A 19527-nucleotide genomic window follows, 5' to 3' on the forward strand; every position below is an offset into this window, starting at 1 on the left:
TTTACTTGTTTACTTTTTTTGGTTACACAAATGGTAAAAAGTTTAAAACTAAAAATGCATGACTGAATATGAAAATTGGGTACTTGTGTATTATCACAGCGCCCATCGCATCGCATACCACTAAATAAGGTATGCAATGGCATGCGATTTTCGCGTCAAAACGGAAAAATGTACAATTAAATATTACATTGCATGCCAGCAAATGGCATGCTATGCGATCGCATGCAATTTTTGGTACTTGTGTATTATCACGGCGCGCATCGCAGACCATAAGGCATGCGATGCGATGTCCCGCGATGTTCCCCAATGCCATACAATGTAAAAATTGTATGGCATTGTATATGGCATACAATGCCATACAATGTGATGCGATTATAAATTGTATAAGCACCCTAATGGGTGCTTACAATGTTAAATGCACTCCTACGCCACCCCCAGTATGAACGTGAACCCAAAGTTTGGCGAGCGGCGGCGGTACGCGTCCTCCGACCATTTCATAACCCCACTATCCACGTCGGCGTTGAGTTGATGTAATATAGTGTGGCGAGCGCAGCCAGCCACTGAGCCCGAAGTGTGGCGAGCGCAGCGAGCTCCGCGAGGGGACGCGCATTACTTCACAGGTATGCGCGTCCACTCGCCACACTTCGGGCTCGGTGGCTCGCTGCGCTTGCCACACTATATAAAATCAACACCACGCCGACGTGGATAGTGGAGGTATGAAAAGGTCGGAGGACGCGTACCGCCGCCCCTCGCGGTATCGCTGCGCTGACCACGTTTCGGGTTCAAGATCATACTGGGGGGTGGCCTGGGGGTGCATTTAACATTGTAAGCCCCCATTAGGGTGCTTATACAATTTAACATCGTATCGGGGGCTTACATCGCATCGCAGTGCATCCGGTGTATGGCATGCGATGAAAAATCGTGTGACTTAATATCGGGGGCGCCGTGATAATACACAAGTACCCGATTTTGAATTGTACAAGCACCCTAAATGCCCCTAGAATGTTAAATGCCCCCCTCCCATTGTCAACGCGATCCCCACTATGAACGCCAACCCGAAGCGTGGTGAGCGCAGCGAGCCCACGAGGGGCGGCGGTACGCGTCCTCCGACCTTTTCATACCCCCACTATCCACGTCGGCGTGGAGTTGATTTTAGATAGTGTGGTGAGCACAGCAAGTCCGAAGCGTGGCGAGCGCAGCGAGCCCCGCAAGGGGACACGGAATACCAGCCCGAAGCGTGGTGAGCACAGCGTGCCCCGCGAGGGGACGCGGAATACATGTGAAGTCATCCGCGTCCCCTTGCCACGCTTCGGGCTTGGTACACTATCTAAAATCAACTCCACGCCGACGTGACAATGGGGATGCATTTAACATTGAAAGCATCAGGGTGCTTGTACAATTTAAAATTGGATCGCATCGCATGCGGTTATATCGCATGCAATGTACTAAGATGAACACCCCTTCAACCTGTCCATGGTCAAGCTGCTTATCGCCTGCTGTGGAACTCTGGTTGCTCAGACACCAGACTGCCCTGAGCCGAGCAGGGGAGTGTGCATGGAGTGTGTACTCAACCCCAGGTTGTAGGAGGGGGCTGGCACCACTGAAACATTGGCAGCAACCATGCTGTTGCTGTATCTTGGAGAGATTCAGGAGCCCCCTGTGACGCATGGTCCGCCCCTGGTGACGCAAGGCCCGCCCCCTTGGCTTTTCTTTTTTCCCTGAAATGATTTTTAAAAGTAGGCAACCCTGCTTAACACACCACACCACATTATAGCTATTGCTGTGTTTAAAGGCTAAAGATCTGGGATATGGATCATAGTATCCTAGACAGTGTCTAGGTGGACATTGACAAAAGATCAAAGTGCAAAAGGTTGACAATGACAAAAGATCATCACAAGCAAAATGAAGGTCGACATGGCAAAGGTTGACACGTGAAAAGATCAATTTTCATGCTACTGCTGCGCACAGCAGACTATACCATTAACAATTGGAGTCCACGTGGATGTTAAAATATAAAAAAAAGTGTCGACAATTGACACGTCAAACTTTTGCTTGTGTCAACCTTTTGTCAATTATGACCTAATGCCTGTCAACCTAAATACTGTAGACCTATCATCTGGATCCCAGGATTTTGAAACATAGATATTACAAAGTAAAGAATCCTCCCCTCAGCCACACTGTATGTATTATAAAATTCCTTTTTTTTTTTCTTCCAACATATTTTCTTACTTTTGCATTAAGCGAGATTGTCTGTGATTTTCTTTCTTTAGCAGTAGTTTTGTACAAAGACAGAGTTATGATAGAGTACTTAATATGTCCGTTGAGTACCTTTAACAACCAATTATCTCCAAAAACCTCCCTTTCTGAAAATGACATTACGAAAAAAAGTCAAAACTAATTAGTTTTTCTTCTCCTGACTACAGAAACCTTTGATGCAACCTAGTCATCATTTCTGCATACAAAGCCTATCCAAAGCTTTATGTTTTATTGGTCATTTTTTTATTTATTTTTATGATTTGTTTTTTAAAAGGAAATCAACCTACATCTTCCACAGTCATATACTTCAAAACAGCATATCATCCTTGAAAAAAACATGTGCATGTATACTTAACTGCCAAGTTGTGGTTCTATTAGTTTTAAAATATGCAACCATGGTCGCGGTTTCCATTTGAGAAGGAAGACAAATAAAAACATAAACCCACCGTTAAAGTTTATTTTTGTTGTTATTATTACTTTATTGCATTTTAAGTGCATACACACTGAGCAGCTTTCCCTATGCCTGGCGCTATCAGCGGGGGGCAGACAGTTTTGCATAGCACAGCACTATGAAAAGCCGTCCACAAAGACACTCATCTGCTGGTAATACAAGCAGATGAGCAGCTTTCCTGGCGATAATGCGGGAGCATGCATCACCGTTCATCGCCGGGCTGTATACACTGGGCTGCAGGAAAAAATATTGTATATCTCTGGCGCACCAGTGATTTCAGCCCAGGCTCTCACAAAATTAAACCCTCACCACATGGGTTCGTGAAATACAGAAATACAGAACAATAGAATTGTGCAGCCCTGGCGAAAACACACACTGAACTTACACACAATAGTTCTGACAGTGATATTCAAAACGACTATTAGGTTCAAGATAGAACCAGAAGAAAAGAAAAACTCTATTTGGGGGCACTCTTGTGTCCTAAAGGAATATATGTACTGTGACTATTATTAAAACATAACTTTTATTGATAATTTATTAAAATTATGACCACCATGTATTTATTTATTGTCTCACTTATTGCGAAATATTTCAACACATTCAGCAATCCATGATTTGTTTTCCTTATAAAAATGACCATCATATATCCAGCCACTTATCATCAAAAATCAGATGTTTGTGTGGTTAAATCATCGGTCATTTGTTTCTCTGTTTATTGTCTCTATGCATACGCTTGTTTCCAATTCGCAAGCTCAACCATTGCTGCCGACTGGACTCCTTAAGACTCCTTAAGGACTGGACGGGGATTTGACGTTTCTCCTGCTACCATCGATGGTCCTCTGAAAGTCCTTATACCCGTATACGGGTTATATGAGATTTTACCATCTATCATTGTGAGTTTATCCAATAAATTGTATGTTCATTTTTTTATTACAATGTTGCACTAGATTTCGTATTTTTTTTAAAGTTTTTTCAGAATCCCTCTGAACTCTGCTTTGACTACAAAAAGACCGTTTACATGCTATGAAAATTACAGCTCCATGTGAGTGTGACTAAAACACCAAATAGATTGGTTATTGTGAATGGCAATATTTGCACAATGGTCTGCTTTCTCTTTCCAAGAATATAGGGCGACTTGGTTTTGAATATCACTGTCAGAACTAATGTGTGTAAGTTCAGTGTGTGTTTTTGCCAGGGCTGCACAATTCTATTGTTTTGTACACACTGGGCGGCAGCACAATAAAACAAGTTTGAGCGGCTTTCAGCTTTATTAAAAAAACAGAGAAATTTGGTAAGAAATTAATTTATAGGAAAAACAAAACAAATATGCAGATTTAGAAACACGAAGAACAAACTTATGTACAGTATCTGAACAAATCATTCAACCCCCCCCCCCTCCCCCGCAAGAAATGATCAATAAGGCCCAATGACCTCTCACCTGCGTAGTGCCTCCAAACCATCTACATATATTGTTAAGGGTCATTATGTGATGCCGAATTACTGTATGTTTTCGGTTTTCTATGTCAACATACACCACCATATTGCATGTTTTGCTTTGTATTATTATACATTTTACATAGAAGCACACACCAGCATATAATTATAAATAAAACAATGCTTGCAAAAATCATTTCAGCACTTAACAGGTATAGTAAAATCTTGCCAAGTCCGTTACATACCACTTTTTAGACTGTTATGCTGCAAACCTTAAATACCCCAACATAAAAATGAATGAATGAAAAAAAGATTTATAATAATTATAAGTTCAGTTTATTACATCTATAATGTGCCCTAGATCTGCAATAGCATAGCCAATATTTATATCAATGTTATCATTATCTGTTACTTAACAATATACTGTATCTTTAACTATTACTTTGTACATCAGTTCTGTGAATTTACCTCATGGCTTGAGAATAGGCGAACACACTCCATCTGATGAAACACTGGGTAATGGCTGCTGTCAATCTCGTCACGTCGATAAACATCCCCCACTACCAGAAATGCGTCTAGTCCAGAGTGCATTAAATCCCATTGATGGGCTGAGGTATGAGCGCGAAGCATGTGAGTATAATTTAAATAGTAATTGTCTCCCTTTTTTCTACTGGGATGGTCCAACGGTATTAGTAATCGGTCAAAATTCTGTTCTGTTGTGACAATGGGGCACAAATGATCATACACAGAAAATAGAGGGTTTCCAAAGCGTCCTATGTACTCCCTGTAAACGTGTTCCTTGATTCTCTCTTTGATCAGCCACAGTGGATGGTACTTCTGGTTATGCAAGTTCTTCCCAACCAAAGAAAGGATTTTACTTGAAACATTGGTGTAATGGTCTCTAGGATATTCTTTACCAAGTAGCTCCAAAGGACTAGAAATATCTGTTGTAGAAGTCCTAGAGGTTATTGTTCTTAAACGTTCCTCCTGTAAATTTGGTGTAATCCTATTATTCTGGATCTTTCCGAAGCCTGAAATTGTGGCATACCGAAGGGCTGACTGTATCGCAGTTCCTAAAAAATAAAAATAAACCATTTATGTGACTTCTTTAAAATAGAGGATTGTAGAAAACTCCAAATAAGATACATATGTAAGCAAACATAATAGAAAGCCTAGTCTGAAATGAAGATGATGCAGACATTGTCTTGCACAAGATCAGCACTCTAATCCTCTGAACTTCCCTAGATGCTGTGAACATTTTAAATGATCTGATTGGTTATATGATTTTGTACCTCCATTTATAATCTACTGTGAATGTGCAGAATTACCATAACAAGTACTGTATACATGATCTTAAATACTGTAGGACATACTGTAGCATCCATTAATAATACAAATTCTATCAACTTAAGTGGTATTAATGAAGTTTATACCCCTTACACACTGCAGCTCTTAACCGGTATATTGCCGATTTTTTAGCCTTTTAAAACGGTTACAGCTGCAGTGTGACAGCGCCAGTCTGCATTTACCGGTTACAAATAAACGTTACTTGCAAACGGGTGAAAAGCAGAGTCCTACACGGTTCAGAGATGTTTTTATGCAGTGTGAACGGCTCTGAACAGGTATATAGGACTCAGGCAGCAGTTAGCACTGAGCTGGTTATTAGCGCAGTGAATATTTAATAATCAGGAGCCGCTCATTACATATGAGCGGCTAATTCATATGTGCATATGTAATGAGCGGCTCCTAGTGACCAATGCACACCCGATGCCTACCACGCTGCCCAGATCCGTAGCCAGGTACCAGGGGAGGGAGTGGGTGTTACTAGGTGCTGGCTGTGTGGGGGCCCTGCTGCTTTACACCCCCTGGACCCACTCTGCCTACTGCAGGGTATATTACAGGTTAATTACCATGTACCTTTCACAACGGGTTCAATGTGAAAGGTACAAAAACGGTAATTAACCAGTTATATACCATTTACAACATGCAGTGTGAATGGGGTTAAACTTGCTCTGAGAAGGTTTGGCAATGTGAAAGCAGTATGAGTGTTCCCGCTAGGCTGTTTTAGCGCCCTGCGCCCTGCCCCTCTAGCAGCGCCCTGCTAAAAGAGCCTGCCTTTGACCCCGCCGGTGTGACCGGGGAAGCCCAGCACCACTGAAGACGGCGATGCCCAGCGCTTCCCCGGCAGTGTAGAGCCTTCAAGGACAATGTCGGTCGGGCCTGCCCCATTTTATGATGGTACGGACTAGGCATGCTCCTTTTGTGACATTGGCGGCCTGGGACCGCCCGTTTTCGTGATGTCGGTGGGCCCAGTCCGCCCCCCTTACACTGCCCCCATGCAGCAGAACCCTACCTGCCCTGGTTCCTAGAAGGACTAGAAATTATGTTTTTTCTAGTTACTTAAGATAACAGTATGACATACAGATGGAGGGGGGTCGGATAACCAACTGCCAGCCCCCTTCCAACGGAGCTCCCCGACGGTCCCGCCCACCTCACTACACCCCCCTCGTAACCCTGCGTGTCTCCCTGAAGCGGAGATGGACAGGGTTTGCATCCCCCCGCCGCCTGGAAACTGGGACACACGTGTGTGTGGGATGCTCACGCGTTACAGTCAGATGGAGCATCATCTCACCAGCGGGGGCATTCTGGCGAGCCCTGGCACTGGCTGAAAGGCGCCCCATCTGTAAGATAGCAGTACTGTCAGTGCCGACGGTTGTACATGACTGTACAGAGCAATAGTTGAAGTGCTTCTATGGGTGCCATCTAGTGGTCCCTGAAGCAGAAAACACTTTAATTCCCCTGCCCCCTTATTCACTGTGTTTATAATAAAGTACATCAATTAAAATAATTTGTATACATTTTACTGGATAGAGTTCAATAAAAATATTATTCCAGGTGAAACAAACAAGTTAAGTGTGGTTAAGAGGTAGTTAAAAACTGTAATAAGACAAACAGCAAGTAATAACATTATGCATAACAATGAACAGTGTGGGAGAAAACCCATCAGATGAAACTGTGATTCATCCTTCACCTTTTGGAAGCATTAAATTAACATTAGTTCAACTAACCAATTGAGGTCACTCAATAGGGTGCTTTTTCAAATCGACAAGGTTTAAAGAATACATTTTGGAAAATAATGTGCATTCATTAAAAAGGACATACAGTACAAGGTGAACACAGAAGACATATTAGGAAACTAGTAAGCCCACTCTAATAAAATGCTTTGAAAGCTAGTCGTCTGCTACCTTGTGATTGCCTCTGTGTTTGTGTTGTGTGTGAGAGAGAGAGAAAGAGATGTAGTTTCACTCGCTGCTAACAGATGGCAGTGTTTCGGAGACACACAAACGGACACTAGAATATATGTGTGTGTGTGTGTGTGTGTTTGTATGTGTATATATATATATATATATATATATATATATATATATACAGTCCAACTGGAACGGCACTCCTCACCTATATCACACAGTAGGTGCCCTCCACGGATGCCCCTATCACGGGGGTCCAATATATCATGCGATGGCTGGCGGCACTTAAATAAATCAAATTCAACTGGTCCAATGAAGAGACTGTTCATTGGACCAGTTGAATTTGATTTATTTGAGTGCCTCCAGCTATCGCATGATATATATAGATAGATAGATAGATAGATAGATAGATAGATAGAGAGAGAGAGAGAGAGAGAGATGATAAACAATTCTGTGTTTTTCTTTTTTTTACCCAAAATACAAATGAAAGCATACAGTATACACCACACAGCAAAACCTCAACATTATACAAAATACAAAGGTGATTCATGAACTTCATCACAAAGTTGTTGATGTATCAAGTATGTATTTACAGAATAACTTTGCCCAATTAATACAAATGTTGTTTTGATGATGTTTAATGACTCGATGTGAAACATTCAGATAAGCCATGTTATTGTATAAAGATAATTACATAAATTGTAATTAACAAAGATGCCCATCTGGAATGTTGAACAAGTAGAATTAGCTTTAACAAGATTTTTCTTAGTTACTTTTAAACAATGAGTGCAGCTGGGATACTGCAGCAATGCTATTTGTAATTTGGATCACAATGGCAAGGGTAAAGAGGGCAAAAGATAGATCCCAAAGCCAAATATTTAATAGACTAATGTTCAGACAGAATAGAAAGCAGGGCAATGAAAGAATATCCCCCCCCCCCAAAAAAAAAAAAAGAAGAGGAACCCAAGCCTGAGATTGACAGACAGGGAAGGAATTTAAACAAGCTGAGGGCCTGATTCAGAGAGGAATGATGCAAGAGGGCAAAAGACTTCCTCTAACAGCATTGCAGATCTGAATGCTCTGATTCTTGAAGCCCTCAGCCATCTGTGTAAGCCTCAGCTTACTTGTAACCCTTTCACACCGCACAATTAACCCGGGTCTGACCAGGTTACAGGGCAGTGAAAACGGTAACCCGGGTCCTGTTTACACTATAAGGCGAAGGCATCGTCAGCTCCAAGCGCTGCCTACTCCCCCGCCCCCTGGACGTGGTGCCGCTCTACCCCTTATTACCAGGTCGATGAGGGAAGCTTCCCCTCGCATTTGCTGGGTCGCTCCTGGGACGGAACCGTGTCCAAATCCCAGGTGCGGCGCAGCATTTGCAATGTGAAATAGGTATTAGAATGATGCCTACAAAATAGGGATGACTCACTAACGATGTGCTTTATGGTCTGTAGATGCAGGTCAGCAGAGGACATTATTAATAAATCACGTGAGTGCACATCGTTTATGATAGTGAGCATACACACTAAGCGATATTATAAGTTATATCGCTTGGAAGGAGGAAAATGAGCCATAGCATTTAAAATATTGCTTAGTGCAATCAGGTCTGATTCAGAGGTGGACAGAAACCAATGCAAGAGGTAGACAGAAACCAGCTGACATCTCTGGATGTCAGCTACCCGCCCTCTTCCTGTACGGGGAGCAGGCAACATTAAGACACCAGAGAGTGTCTTACTTTTGCATGCTCCTTCCAAATCAATTGATAGTCAGCGACCATCAAATTATTTGTTCCATGCACCCAAGGCTGCGAATGGGTATTTATGCAAGACATCCATTCTCAGCCGTGGAACTCACCAAGGGAGGGGGGGGGGGGGTAGCGGTGGGCGGTCGGGTGTGCAAGTAGTGGGAGAGGGTAAATCCACATGCAGTGCTGCAAAATTTGTGTGGACTAGAATAAGGACCTACAGTATATGTGCCCTATAAGCATTGCAGCCCTACTGAAAAAAAAAACCTGTTTGTTAATAACCACATACAGTATCCTTAACAAGTGAATATAAGCTGTATTTAGCTGGATCTAGTACGGTATCGACCCGCAGCATGGACTGTTAATGTGTGGTTTAAGATGAATACAAAAGATGCTATATGTGTTCACATGTGAAATAAAACTATGAACAACGATTCATTATAATGACATATGTATCATTTGTTCAGCATTCATTAACCTCCTCGCCAGCCGTGGTATCTCCCTCAGCTAATTTTTCCCTTACATCGTATTCAATATTATTTTCAACACTTGACAGCTCTATATGTCACAGAATTATAATTACAGTAGACATATTCTGGAACCGTTAATTGATGTACGGCTGCGACGCTGTCACATCTAGAATGGGGGAGATGAGCATTGGAGCTAGAATTATGTAATAAGCTACTGTTGCCAGTTTTCAGCTAGAAAAAGCTATACAAATAGAAACTGTTTGTCCATCCACTAGAATAGAACATTAGTGCAATAGTGAGACATTAATCTGTAGTTAATCTAGGTAGTTTGATACTACCTCAAAATAAGTGAGGGTGGATGAATAATTTTTATACTCAAACTTATTTTGTGAACAAGGAGGTAGATATAGTAATCATTCAGGTTAAGTGATTTCAACTGCCACATATGGAGCAATACTTTTTTTTAAATTAATCGTTTTTATTGAGATTTTATGAAAGTACCAAGAAGTTTTGACATGACAACCATAGTACAAAATAGTTCAAAGATCGGTAAAATTACATAGTCATTGAATACATAGTGGGGGGAAGAAATAAAAGGGGAAGGAGGGGAGCAGTATATATATATATATATATATATATATATATATATATATATCTCATTAGTTCAGACATGTCGTTGTTATAAGCCATACAAGTAGGTATCTGACAACTGTGAAACCATGGGCACAATCAGACGGGACGACAATGGATTTATCAACCAATAGTGTACAGTTTCTACGTACCTATGAAGAAGAAGAAGAAGGGGAGCGCAAGCTGTCGATTGAAGGGATATGTGTTTGGGAGGTCTGTGTGGAGTTAATGTTTTTGTATAAAGACCATTTAGCCCATTTATTTCTGGTGGGAGGTGAGAGGGGGTTGTATGGACTGGGAGTTGTTTCATATAGAAAATGTTTGTGGATTTTGGCTTCTATGCCTTGAATGGAGGGGATAATTGGTGTTTTCCATTGCTGGGCTATAGCAGCCTTAAAAGGCAATGAGTATATGGCCGAGAATATAGCTATCTGTATCGATTACATGTGGGAAAGAATAGTGAAATAAAGCAATCAGGGGGCTCAGGGGTACATGATAACTTAATATCTTCGAAATAAGGTAAAAAATTGCTGTCCAGAGTGCTAGGATGTGGGGACAGGTCCAAAAAATGTGTGAGATGCTCCCAATCTGTCCGCATCCTCTCCAGCAGTAAGGTGAGGCCTCGGGCCAGATCTAATGTAGGAATTTGGGGGTAAGGTAGGCTCTGTGTATGAGTTTGAGAAACATCTCTGTATGAGAGACACATTTCAAAATTTTAAAGCAGGAGGAGAAAATTCTCGACCAAATTTCTGGGTCAAAGACCTCTCCAAGGTCCCTTTCTCATTTAGTCTGGGAGGGAAATGCTAGATTCATGGATCCTGTTATAATATGTCCATACCATCTCGAGATGTTTCCTCGGCTTGATTTGGAGTGTATAAGAAGAGAGATTTGTTTCAAGTAGTTCCTAGGGATTGAGGGTTTATCGTGGAATGTTGAGAGCCAACTTCTAATTTGGAGATATTTATAAAAGTCTTGTTTTGGAATTTGGAAATGTTCTTGGAGTTGAGAAAATGGAAGTAGGTTATCATGCGCTTGAATGTCTTGGAGAGACATAAGACCTTGCGATTTCCAATAACTCAAGTCCAGATCTGGAATTACATACGCAATGGATTGAAGAGATAAATATGGGGAGGGACTAGCATGGTTTGATTGGGTCTTGGATATTTTGCGCCATAGGGATAAAGTGGTGGTGATTGCTTTACATTTATTAGTAGAGGGAGGGATAGCTGAGGAGGGGAGCCAAAGCAAGTCTAATAATTGGAAGGGAGTTATGACATTTTGTTCTATGCTAACCCAGGGTTTAGGGGTATCCGTAGTAGCCCAATCTCTAATTTGACTTAGGGTGCAGGCTGCGTGGTATTTTTCCAAATCTGGGTAGGATATTCCCCCTTTGTCTTTTGGGGCAGTAAGAATAGTTTTGGCGATCTTAGCTTTCTTCTTTCCCCAAACATAATTTGAAAGAATACGGTTGAACTTATTGCAAATCGATTTGGGAAAGGGTCTAGGAATGTTTCTGAATAAATACATGAGTTTGGGCAGGAGAATCATCTTGGCTGCAGCTACGCGTCCCAACCATGTAACGTCCCGTAAAAGCCATTCCGTGGTCAAAGCTTCAAATGCTCTGAGTAGGGGGTCATAGTTACAAGTCATAAGGTCTGAATCTCTGGCAAGGCGAACGCCTAGGTATTTAAGAGATTTGTTTTAGCCAAGCATATTTGTAATGAGCCTTCATGGATTGAATAAATTCAGTAGAAATATGCAGTGGGAGGGCCTCAGTTTTGTTAGTGTTTAGCTTGTAGTAGGAGACTTGTGTGTAATGTTTAAGGATATAGTGTAACCGGGGGAGGGATCTCTCTGGGTTTGTGAGGCAAACTAAAATATCATCAGCAAAAAGACAAACTTTGTGCTGGGTCCCTCCTATCAAAGGTCCTGATATCAAGGGGTCGTTTCTAATATATTCTGCCAGTGGTTCTACAGCAAGAACAAATATTAATGGGGAAAGGGGGCAGTTATGTCAAAACTTGTGGATAGGCAGCCATTGGCGAATACTTTGGCCGATGGGTAGGAGTACAGAGCAAGGATGGTATTGAGGAAAGTGCCTGTAATTCCAAATCTCTGTAGCGTCTGTTGCATATAGTTCCAGTGTAGCCTATCAAATGCTTTTTCAGCATCGAGTGAGAGCAAGAGTAGGGGCTGACTGGAACTATGGCAATGTTCAATAATATTTAGAACTCTTCTTGTATTTTCATATGCCTGTCTGCCAATTACAAATCCGACTTGGTCTGGGTTAATAATGTTGGGTAAAAGGGGAGAGAGCCTGTTTGCAATCATTTTTGCAAATAGTTTGATATCTACATTTAAAAGAGCAATAGGAAGGTAATTTTGCACTGCAGTGGGCTGCTTCCCCGGTTTTGGGATTGTTACTATTCGGGATTCTAACATCTCCTTGGGAAATGAGGAGAAGGTAGTAGATTCTTGGAAGAGGTTTAAAAGAATTGGGGCAAGGGTCTTTTTGAAATGTTTATAGAAGTTGGAGGTGAAGCCATCTGGGCCAGGGGCTTTATTTGAAGGTAGTGAAGAAATGTCTGACTCCATTTCTTGGAGAGTCCAAGGGGAGTTTAAAAATTGAGTTTAAAAATTCAATATCTTGGGTCGATATGGACCGTAGAGGAAGGTTTTTAAGAAAATTAGATATCTCTTAGGGATTTGGTTGGGGGGTATCAGGGATGTTTTTTAGATTATATAAGCAAGAATAGTATTTTGCAAATGTGTCTGCTATGTCAAAGGGGTCTACTACTTTATTACCAGAGGCACTGTAAATAGCTTGAATTCGTTCTTTAGCTCTGTGGCCTCGAAGTTTGCGCGCAAGCAGACGACCGGTTTTGTTATCTAGAGTATAATACTTTTGATTCAGTCGTTGAATGTTTCGGTGTATTTCTGCCAATGCGTATGAATTAAGATGATCCCTTGCAGTTTTAAGACGTTTATAAATGTCATTGTTTGAGGGGTTTTGCTTATGTTAATTTTCTAAATTGGCTACTTCTGATTCGGCTGTGTCTCTTAGTTTTTTAAAGTCTCTTTTTAATTTCGAGGCGATTTGTATAGCAGTGCCTCGGACAACCGCTTATAGAGAACACCAATGGGTCGAGAGTGAAGTATGACAAGGGAGATTAGTTGCAAGGTATAAGTCAAGGGAATTCTGCAATGCTTGAGTACCTTCAGGATTCTGTAGTAAATGAGGGCTCAATCTCCAGGGACCAGGCGCTCTCTTATAAGAGGAGGTATGCCAAGTAATAAAAAGGGGGGAATGGTCAGACCAGGACATTGGTTGAATGATGATTTTGCTTATTGAGGCTAGGGTCCATTTATCTACGATGGTTAAGTCTATTCGGGAATATGTCTTGTGTACATGAGAGTAAAATGAGTAGTCGCGAGTGGAGGGGTGTTTTGTACGCCAAGCGTCGTATAGGTTGTATTCTGTTAGAAGGTATTTAAATGAGTTAGAGGGGGTGATAGGCTTGGACTTGTATGGGGAGAGAGGGGGGTTGGATTTATCAATGGCCTGGTCAGGGGGTAGGTTGGAGTCCCCTAGGATTATAATGGCTCCCTTCGCTTTATTTTGTAGAATACGGAGGACTTTCCTTATGAAGGGCAACTGTTTAGTGTTGGGCGCATAGCAGCAGGCCAAGGTGACCTCAATGTCCTCCAGAACTCCCACCAAGATCAAGTACCTTCCCGCCGGGTCAGCATATTGGGATGATACTATAAATGGACAATTTTGGGCAAAAAGGAAAGCGACTCCTGCTTTCTTTGCAGGGCCGTTCGCTGTAAAGCATTGGGGGTATCTTGAATTGAAGAAGTGAGGAGGGTTCTGTTTTTGGAAATGGGTTTCCTGTATTGCTACAACCTGTGCTCTTTGTTTGTGGAAGTGATTTAAGGCTAGTCTTCTCTTATTAGGGGAGTTTAACCCCTTGGCGTTGATTGAGAAGATGTTAACCATGGGTTAGAGAGGGGAGGAAATGCTTAGATCTGTATACACACTGTCAATGTCGAGTTTTACACACGCCATTTTTAGGATAGTATGGCCGCCATTTTGGTTCGTAGAGTTGCGCAAATAAAGTATACATACCCGAGTCTGTGTGACAAAGTGGACCAGAAGCGCAGCCATACTATTACACATAAATTCATAATACCATACTTACACCAAATAAAATATAGTTAATTAAAGGTTTAGAGCACAACACATAGTTTAATCAGCATTACATATTTCTGTCTGTATAATGTTTGGTACCGTTACGTTCCGTTTCCCATGCGCACTATTCCGGTCATTGCGAATAATTCGCAATTCATACGATCCGATAATTACGGACAAAATCCATATTCCAAGGACTATTTCTGTTAAAATGTGTGTGACAAAAGAATCTAGTTATAACCGGTTCTTGCTGCTATTTACGACCCCTGACGACGATGCCAACACACAAAGGACTCCAAAGTTCACTCCACCTGCACCTATGCAAACCAGGTGTAATACTTTGCCCCAATCACTGAGGACTGGACATTCGAGCCCTGACCAATAGGAATGGCCTTTGACCTCCCCCTTCTGACCCTATAAGATAGCCAACCCTGGGCGGGCTCGGTCACTTTGGCACTGCTGATATCCCCTCACCAACCCGGGCTGTAGTTCTACTTGAATATAGCGAGCTCCGACCGGACTGCGCTGCGCTATTTCCTTGACGGTAACATTTGTATTCCCGTTTTATGTAATGTGGCTGATTATGATTGTATCTGTTTCTGCATCTTTGTAAGTGTTTTAAAGTACTAATTATTGTTAGATAAGTGTATCACGTGCTACCCTGTGTATTCTTATTTCTGTAATCCCCTTTTGTCCCTTAGGGACTAAATACACTGTTTACGGAGAATTTATCTCCTCACCTTTTATACCGTGGTCTCGTCTATTAGTCGCATCTAGCGATAAGGTATATTACGGACATTGTCCGATAAGTGTATTCGCAGATTAGAGACAAAGTACTGCGAAGGGATCTCCTATTAATGCATTGATTCATCCGTGTACAGTACACTGTAAAGGTACGCTACGCTGCGATACGTTGTGTTCGCATGTAGCTAGGAATAAAGGGTACGCAGGTTACGGACAAAGTACGTAATCTGCGCTTTTCACTTATTGTTCTTTGATCATATAAATATCGGCATTGATAACACTTTTTGTTCATACCCGCTACAAGGCTTAAAATGAGTATCTTAAAAGATGGGGACAAAACCAAATGAGGATAATTACAGGAAGATGAGAGTGAACACACCCTACCGCACATGTGGGAAGAAAAAGAAGAGTGGAAAATAAAAAAGAGGCAGGAAAAAAAGGGAAATTCAAACATGAGAAGGTATAATAGTTAGAAAGAACAGTAACTTAACTAGTCTCAACTAGACGTCGTTCAAGAAGGAGACGTCTGTGTAAACTTAAGGGGGGGTAGAGGCAGTTCCTCCACCCTCCGCCCCGGAGCTAAATATAGAAATAATCTGGTCCACCCCGGCCACTTGACCCAGGGTCCCCCACGGATCATATCACAGATTCAGAAAAAGAGGTAAGTAAATGACCCACAGGGGGGGCCAGGCCAGCAGGCGGGGCCGAACCTAATCACAAAATATAAACATAGCACTTAGCATTTAACAACGGCAATGTACGGAGGTTGTAAGATTCAATACAGTAACAAAAAAGAAATATATGTATATCAGTGTCATATAGAAAGTATCACACCAGGATTATACTTTCAATCATACAATCTAGTTACCCCACTGTCGACCAGTCCTGCTGAAGTCGGCTCGTGGGGGGAGTTCACTGGAGGGTGTGCGACATTCCAAGATGTAAGGAGTTTGGATCCTTCTTCGACTGTGTTAATTACAATGGTGGAACCTTCGCTGACAATCAAGAGTTTGGTTGGGAACCCCCAACGGTAGGGAATGTTGGCCTTTATCAAAGCAGAAGTAATCAGGGAAAAGGAGCGTCGTTTACTGAGTGTAGCAGGGGAGGGGTCACCAAAGAGTTGCAGATCTTTCAGAATTTCTGTAGACTCAGGGGAGGGTCTGGCTGCCTTCAGAATTGCTTCCTTTATGTGGAAATAGTGCATTTTCATGAGGACGTCCCGGGGAGCTTGTGCCGGGGCCGCTCTAGCTTTGGGAAGCCTGTGGATTCTATCGATGAGGAGGTCTGCCGAAGAGGCATGTGGAAGAAGTTTTTGAAATAGTGCCATAGTAAAGTCATGTAAGCTGCTGTTTGACACATTCTCTGGGACACCTCAGAGTTTTATGTTGCATCTGCGTGACCTGTCTTCCAAGTCTGTGACTTTATCTCTCAGTTTAAGTACTTCGGCTTCTAGTGTGTCATGAGAGTCAATTAGGCTATTATGTGACCCAACCACTTCTTCCATCTTTGTTTCCAAGTGGCTGGTGCGTTCTCCGATCACATCTATAGCCTGTTGGCATGCTTGCAGAGCAGAGCGGAATTCGTTGACTATTTCTGATTTAAATTGGGACCTCAGTGTCTTCATAGTGCCAACTGTCAGTGCTCGTCGTGATCCTCCTCTGTTACTTGTGATGGGGAGGGGGTAGATTTAGAGCCAAATGAGGATGCTGCAACCTGCCAGTCATTGGGTTTCTTTGGTGAGTCGACCTCCATTGCCTTGGGTTGTTGTGTAGGCGATTTGAAGAATGAGATCTGGGAAATTGGTTGGGTATGTTTCGAGCGCTTAGAAGGCATATCTAAAGACAATTTTCCAGGGAGATAGGAACTCCCAAACCCCCCCCCCCCCCCCCCAAAAAAAAAAACTAAGCTTGAGAAGGCAACAGTAATGAGTCGATTTATTTGGGGGACTCCAAGTGCTAGTAGGGGCTAAAGCATCACTCCAGGCAGGGCGGAGGTAGGAGGGGGAGTCTTAAAGAAGCACGATCATTCCCAGGAGAAGGTTTTGTATAAAGAGTAAAACACATCAAATTTAGGTCAAGGAGCTCCATTCAATGGACAGGTTCAATATGTCATACACTCTCGAGACACAAGGGGGAGCCCCGGGCTTTAATATTGTGGAGCATATGTTGAAAAGTGACCACAAATGTAGTTGAGTATGAGAATGAGATGTGCAGCTCCCTGGTATCAGAAACATATATGGACATGCATATGCGGAGAGGAAAAGTATAAAAAGTCTCTTGGTGGTAGTTATAAAGCAGCAGAACCTATAAGTGCCTCTCAAACTGCTGGGGCCAGCTAGTGCACTCCAGAGAGCCCAGCAAACCTTTATATAAGTAGGTGTTTATTAGGTGGGTGCTTCTAGGTGAGTGCTTTTAGGGGCAGCACACTTATTCCTTCTACACTTTTCCTTTTAATTAAAGCGCCAGGGGGTCCAGTAACTTTCCTTATGCAGGTTTCCCACACAGCGCCCCAACCAAGATGGCCGCCGGCACTTTTCAGTGGACGTTAGGCCTGATAATTAGGACACCGCAGGCCGCACTTACCACCCCAGTCCAGAGAGATGGCTGGGGGTGTACTCAGGCAGCCGGGGGCACTGCCGGCCGCTCCCCAGAAGCTCCCGCCCCTGAGCCTGACTCTCGGCCGGGTCTTCCAATATGGCCGCCGCACTGAGGGAGATGAGGCAGTCTCTGCCTCCCAGAGCTCCGGCGTCTCAGCTGCCGGCGGGAGACGGGTACGGATGAGAGGGGGGCTGAGTGGGGCACCCGCTGGGGGGCCTCTGAAGGTCTGAGGGGGTCTGAGTGCCGCTGAGAATCGCGGCCCGGAGCCTGGAGCCCAGCCGCCGGGCACACCCCGAAATCGAGGCAGCGGCTTGATGTGAGGTGAGGGCCGCAACCCGCAGGGAAGGATTTCTCCCTCCCCAGGCTCCGCAGCTCAACTCACCGCTGGTCAGGTAGGTCACTGGTGCTTGGGGACTGTAGGAGGTCGCTGCCTGGGGCTTGTGAGCGGCGAAAAGTAATTTAGGATGCGGGGATAGTGCAGGAACTCCCTACAGCCTGTCCTTCTCCATTCCCATCCAGGCCACGCCCCCCCTTGAGCAATACTTTATCATATCCCGCGCAATAAAAATAATCACACACAGCGGAAATTGATTTTAACATTTCACTTTATTACACAACCACATTTTTTCCACTTTTTCACTATAAAGTAATGTAATATTTTGCTTATATTAAGCTAATAAAAGTTATGTTTTAATTATTTTTTCTTGGGACACCAGATGAAGATAACATAATAATCAGATACTGATGCTTCACTTGCTAGTTACATGGAACACTTGTGTATTTTTTCATACTGAACAATTATTTTATATATATATATATATATATATATTCATAAATTCAAACATTTGTCTAGAGAAAAGAAGTACAGATGTAGAGTGCCATCTATCCTGTGGCATGGCAGCATGGGCACAAGTGATACACCGGATTGTGATCATTAGCAGCCCCATGTATTACATTGCACACTAGTAGCACCAGCTTTAATACAAATAGGATGCATCACAGCAAAGCGGATGTGGTATGGCTGTCCGACAATCAGGATACCGAGGGTCAGTATCCCGACATCGAAATCCCAACTGCTGGTGTTCCAACAGGGGGGCGAGTGCAAAGAAACCCCTCGCTGCACTCGCCACTCTGGGGGCTCAGTGCCTTGCCACAGGTTCTATTCTCCCTTTATGGTGGTCGTGGACCCCCACAAGGGAGAATAGCCCCTGTCGGTCAGGCTCCTGACTGTTGGGAATTTAAACAGTTGGGAACGTACAGTATGGTTTAAGTGACAGAGGTGTGTATTTGTGTGATTTTGTAAAATAAGTATATTTTTAAATGAAAGAAGTATATCAGCCAAATGTACTAGCCCCGGAGTTCAGTGGCTGTCCGGGATGCCGGTTTAACTCAGAGATTCTTTTAAAGAGGCAAACATTTACAAGGCAAAACCTGGCCTTGTAAATTATTGCCCTTTTAATAAAACATTTGGCCGCATGCATTTTATTAAGTGAAAGTGGTATGTGTGGTTGTTTGTTTGTTTGTTTTTTTACCAACAGTGGCTCTTAAATAATTTGGTGTCTTGATATGGATACTTTGAATACTTTTTTGGTATACTTGGTATTTTAAGAGGTGAAACACTTTCTGGAAATGTTACGGCTACTAGTGTGGTTATTGTAGGGCAGGATTAAGCCAACATTTCGATTCATACTATGTATATATTAGAGGAGAGGCAGGGAGCGCTGGGTCCGTGTTGCTTCTGTGCTGACAGGCAAGAGCAGC

The 19527-nt window shown here is 42.8% G+C and overlaps 1 protein-coding gene across 3 annotated transcripts in view; it reads right to left on the minus strand.

Moving 5' to 3' along the window:
* FARS2 (phenylalanyl-tRNA synthetase 2, mitochondrial) overlaps positions 1-19527 on the minus strand; it is a 353709-nt gene that overhangs the window by 217572 nt on the left and 116610 nt on the right. For all 3 annotated transcript variants that reach the window (XM_083187986.1, XM_083187988.1, XM_083187987.1), the window contains one exon: positions 4610-5214. In XM_083187986.1, the coding sequence (XP_083044112.1) occupies positions 4610-5214 (605 nt within the window). The remainder of the gene's footprint in view (positions 1-4609; positions 5215-19527) is intronic.

The sequence above is a fragment of the Crinia signifera genome, chromosome 5 (genome assembly GCF_055691185.1).
Source record: "Crinia signifera chromosome 5, ASM5569118v1, whole genome shotgun sequence".
NCBI lineage: Eukaryota > Metazoa > Chordata > Amphibia > Anura > Myobatrachidae > Crinia > Crinia signifera.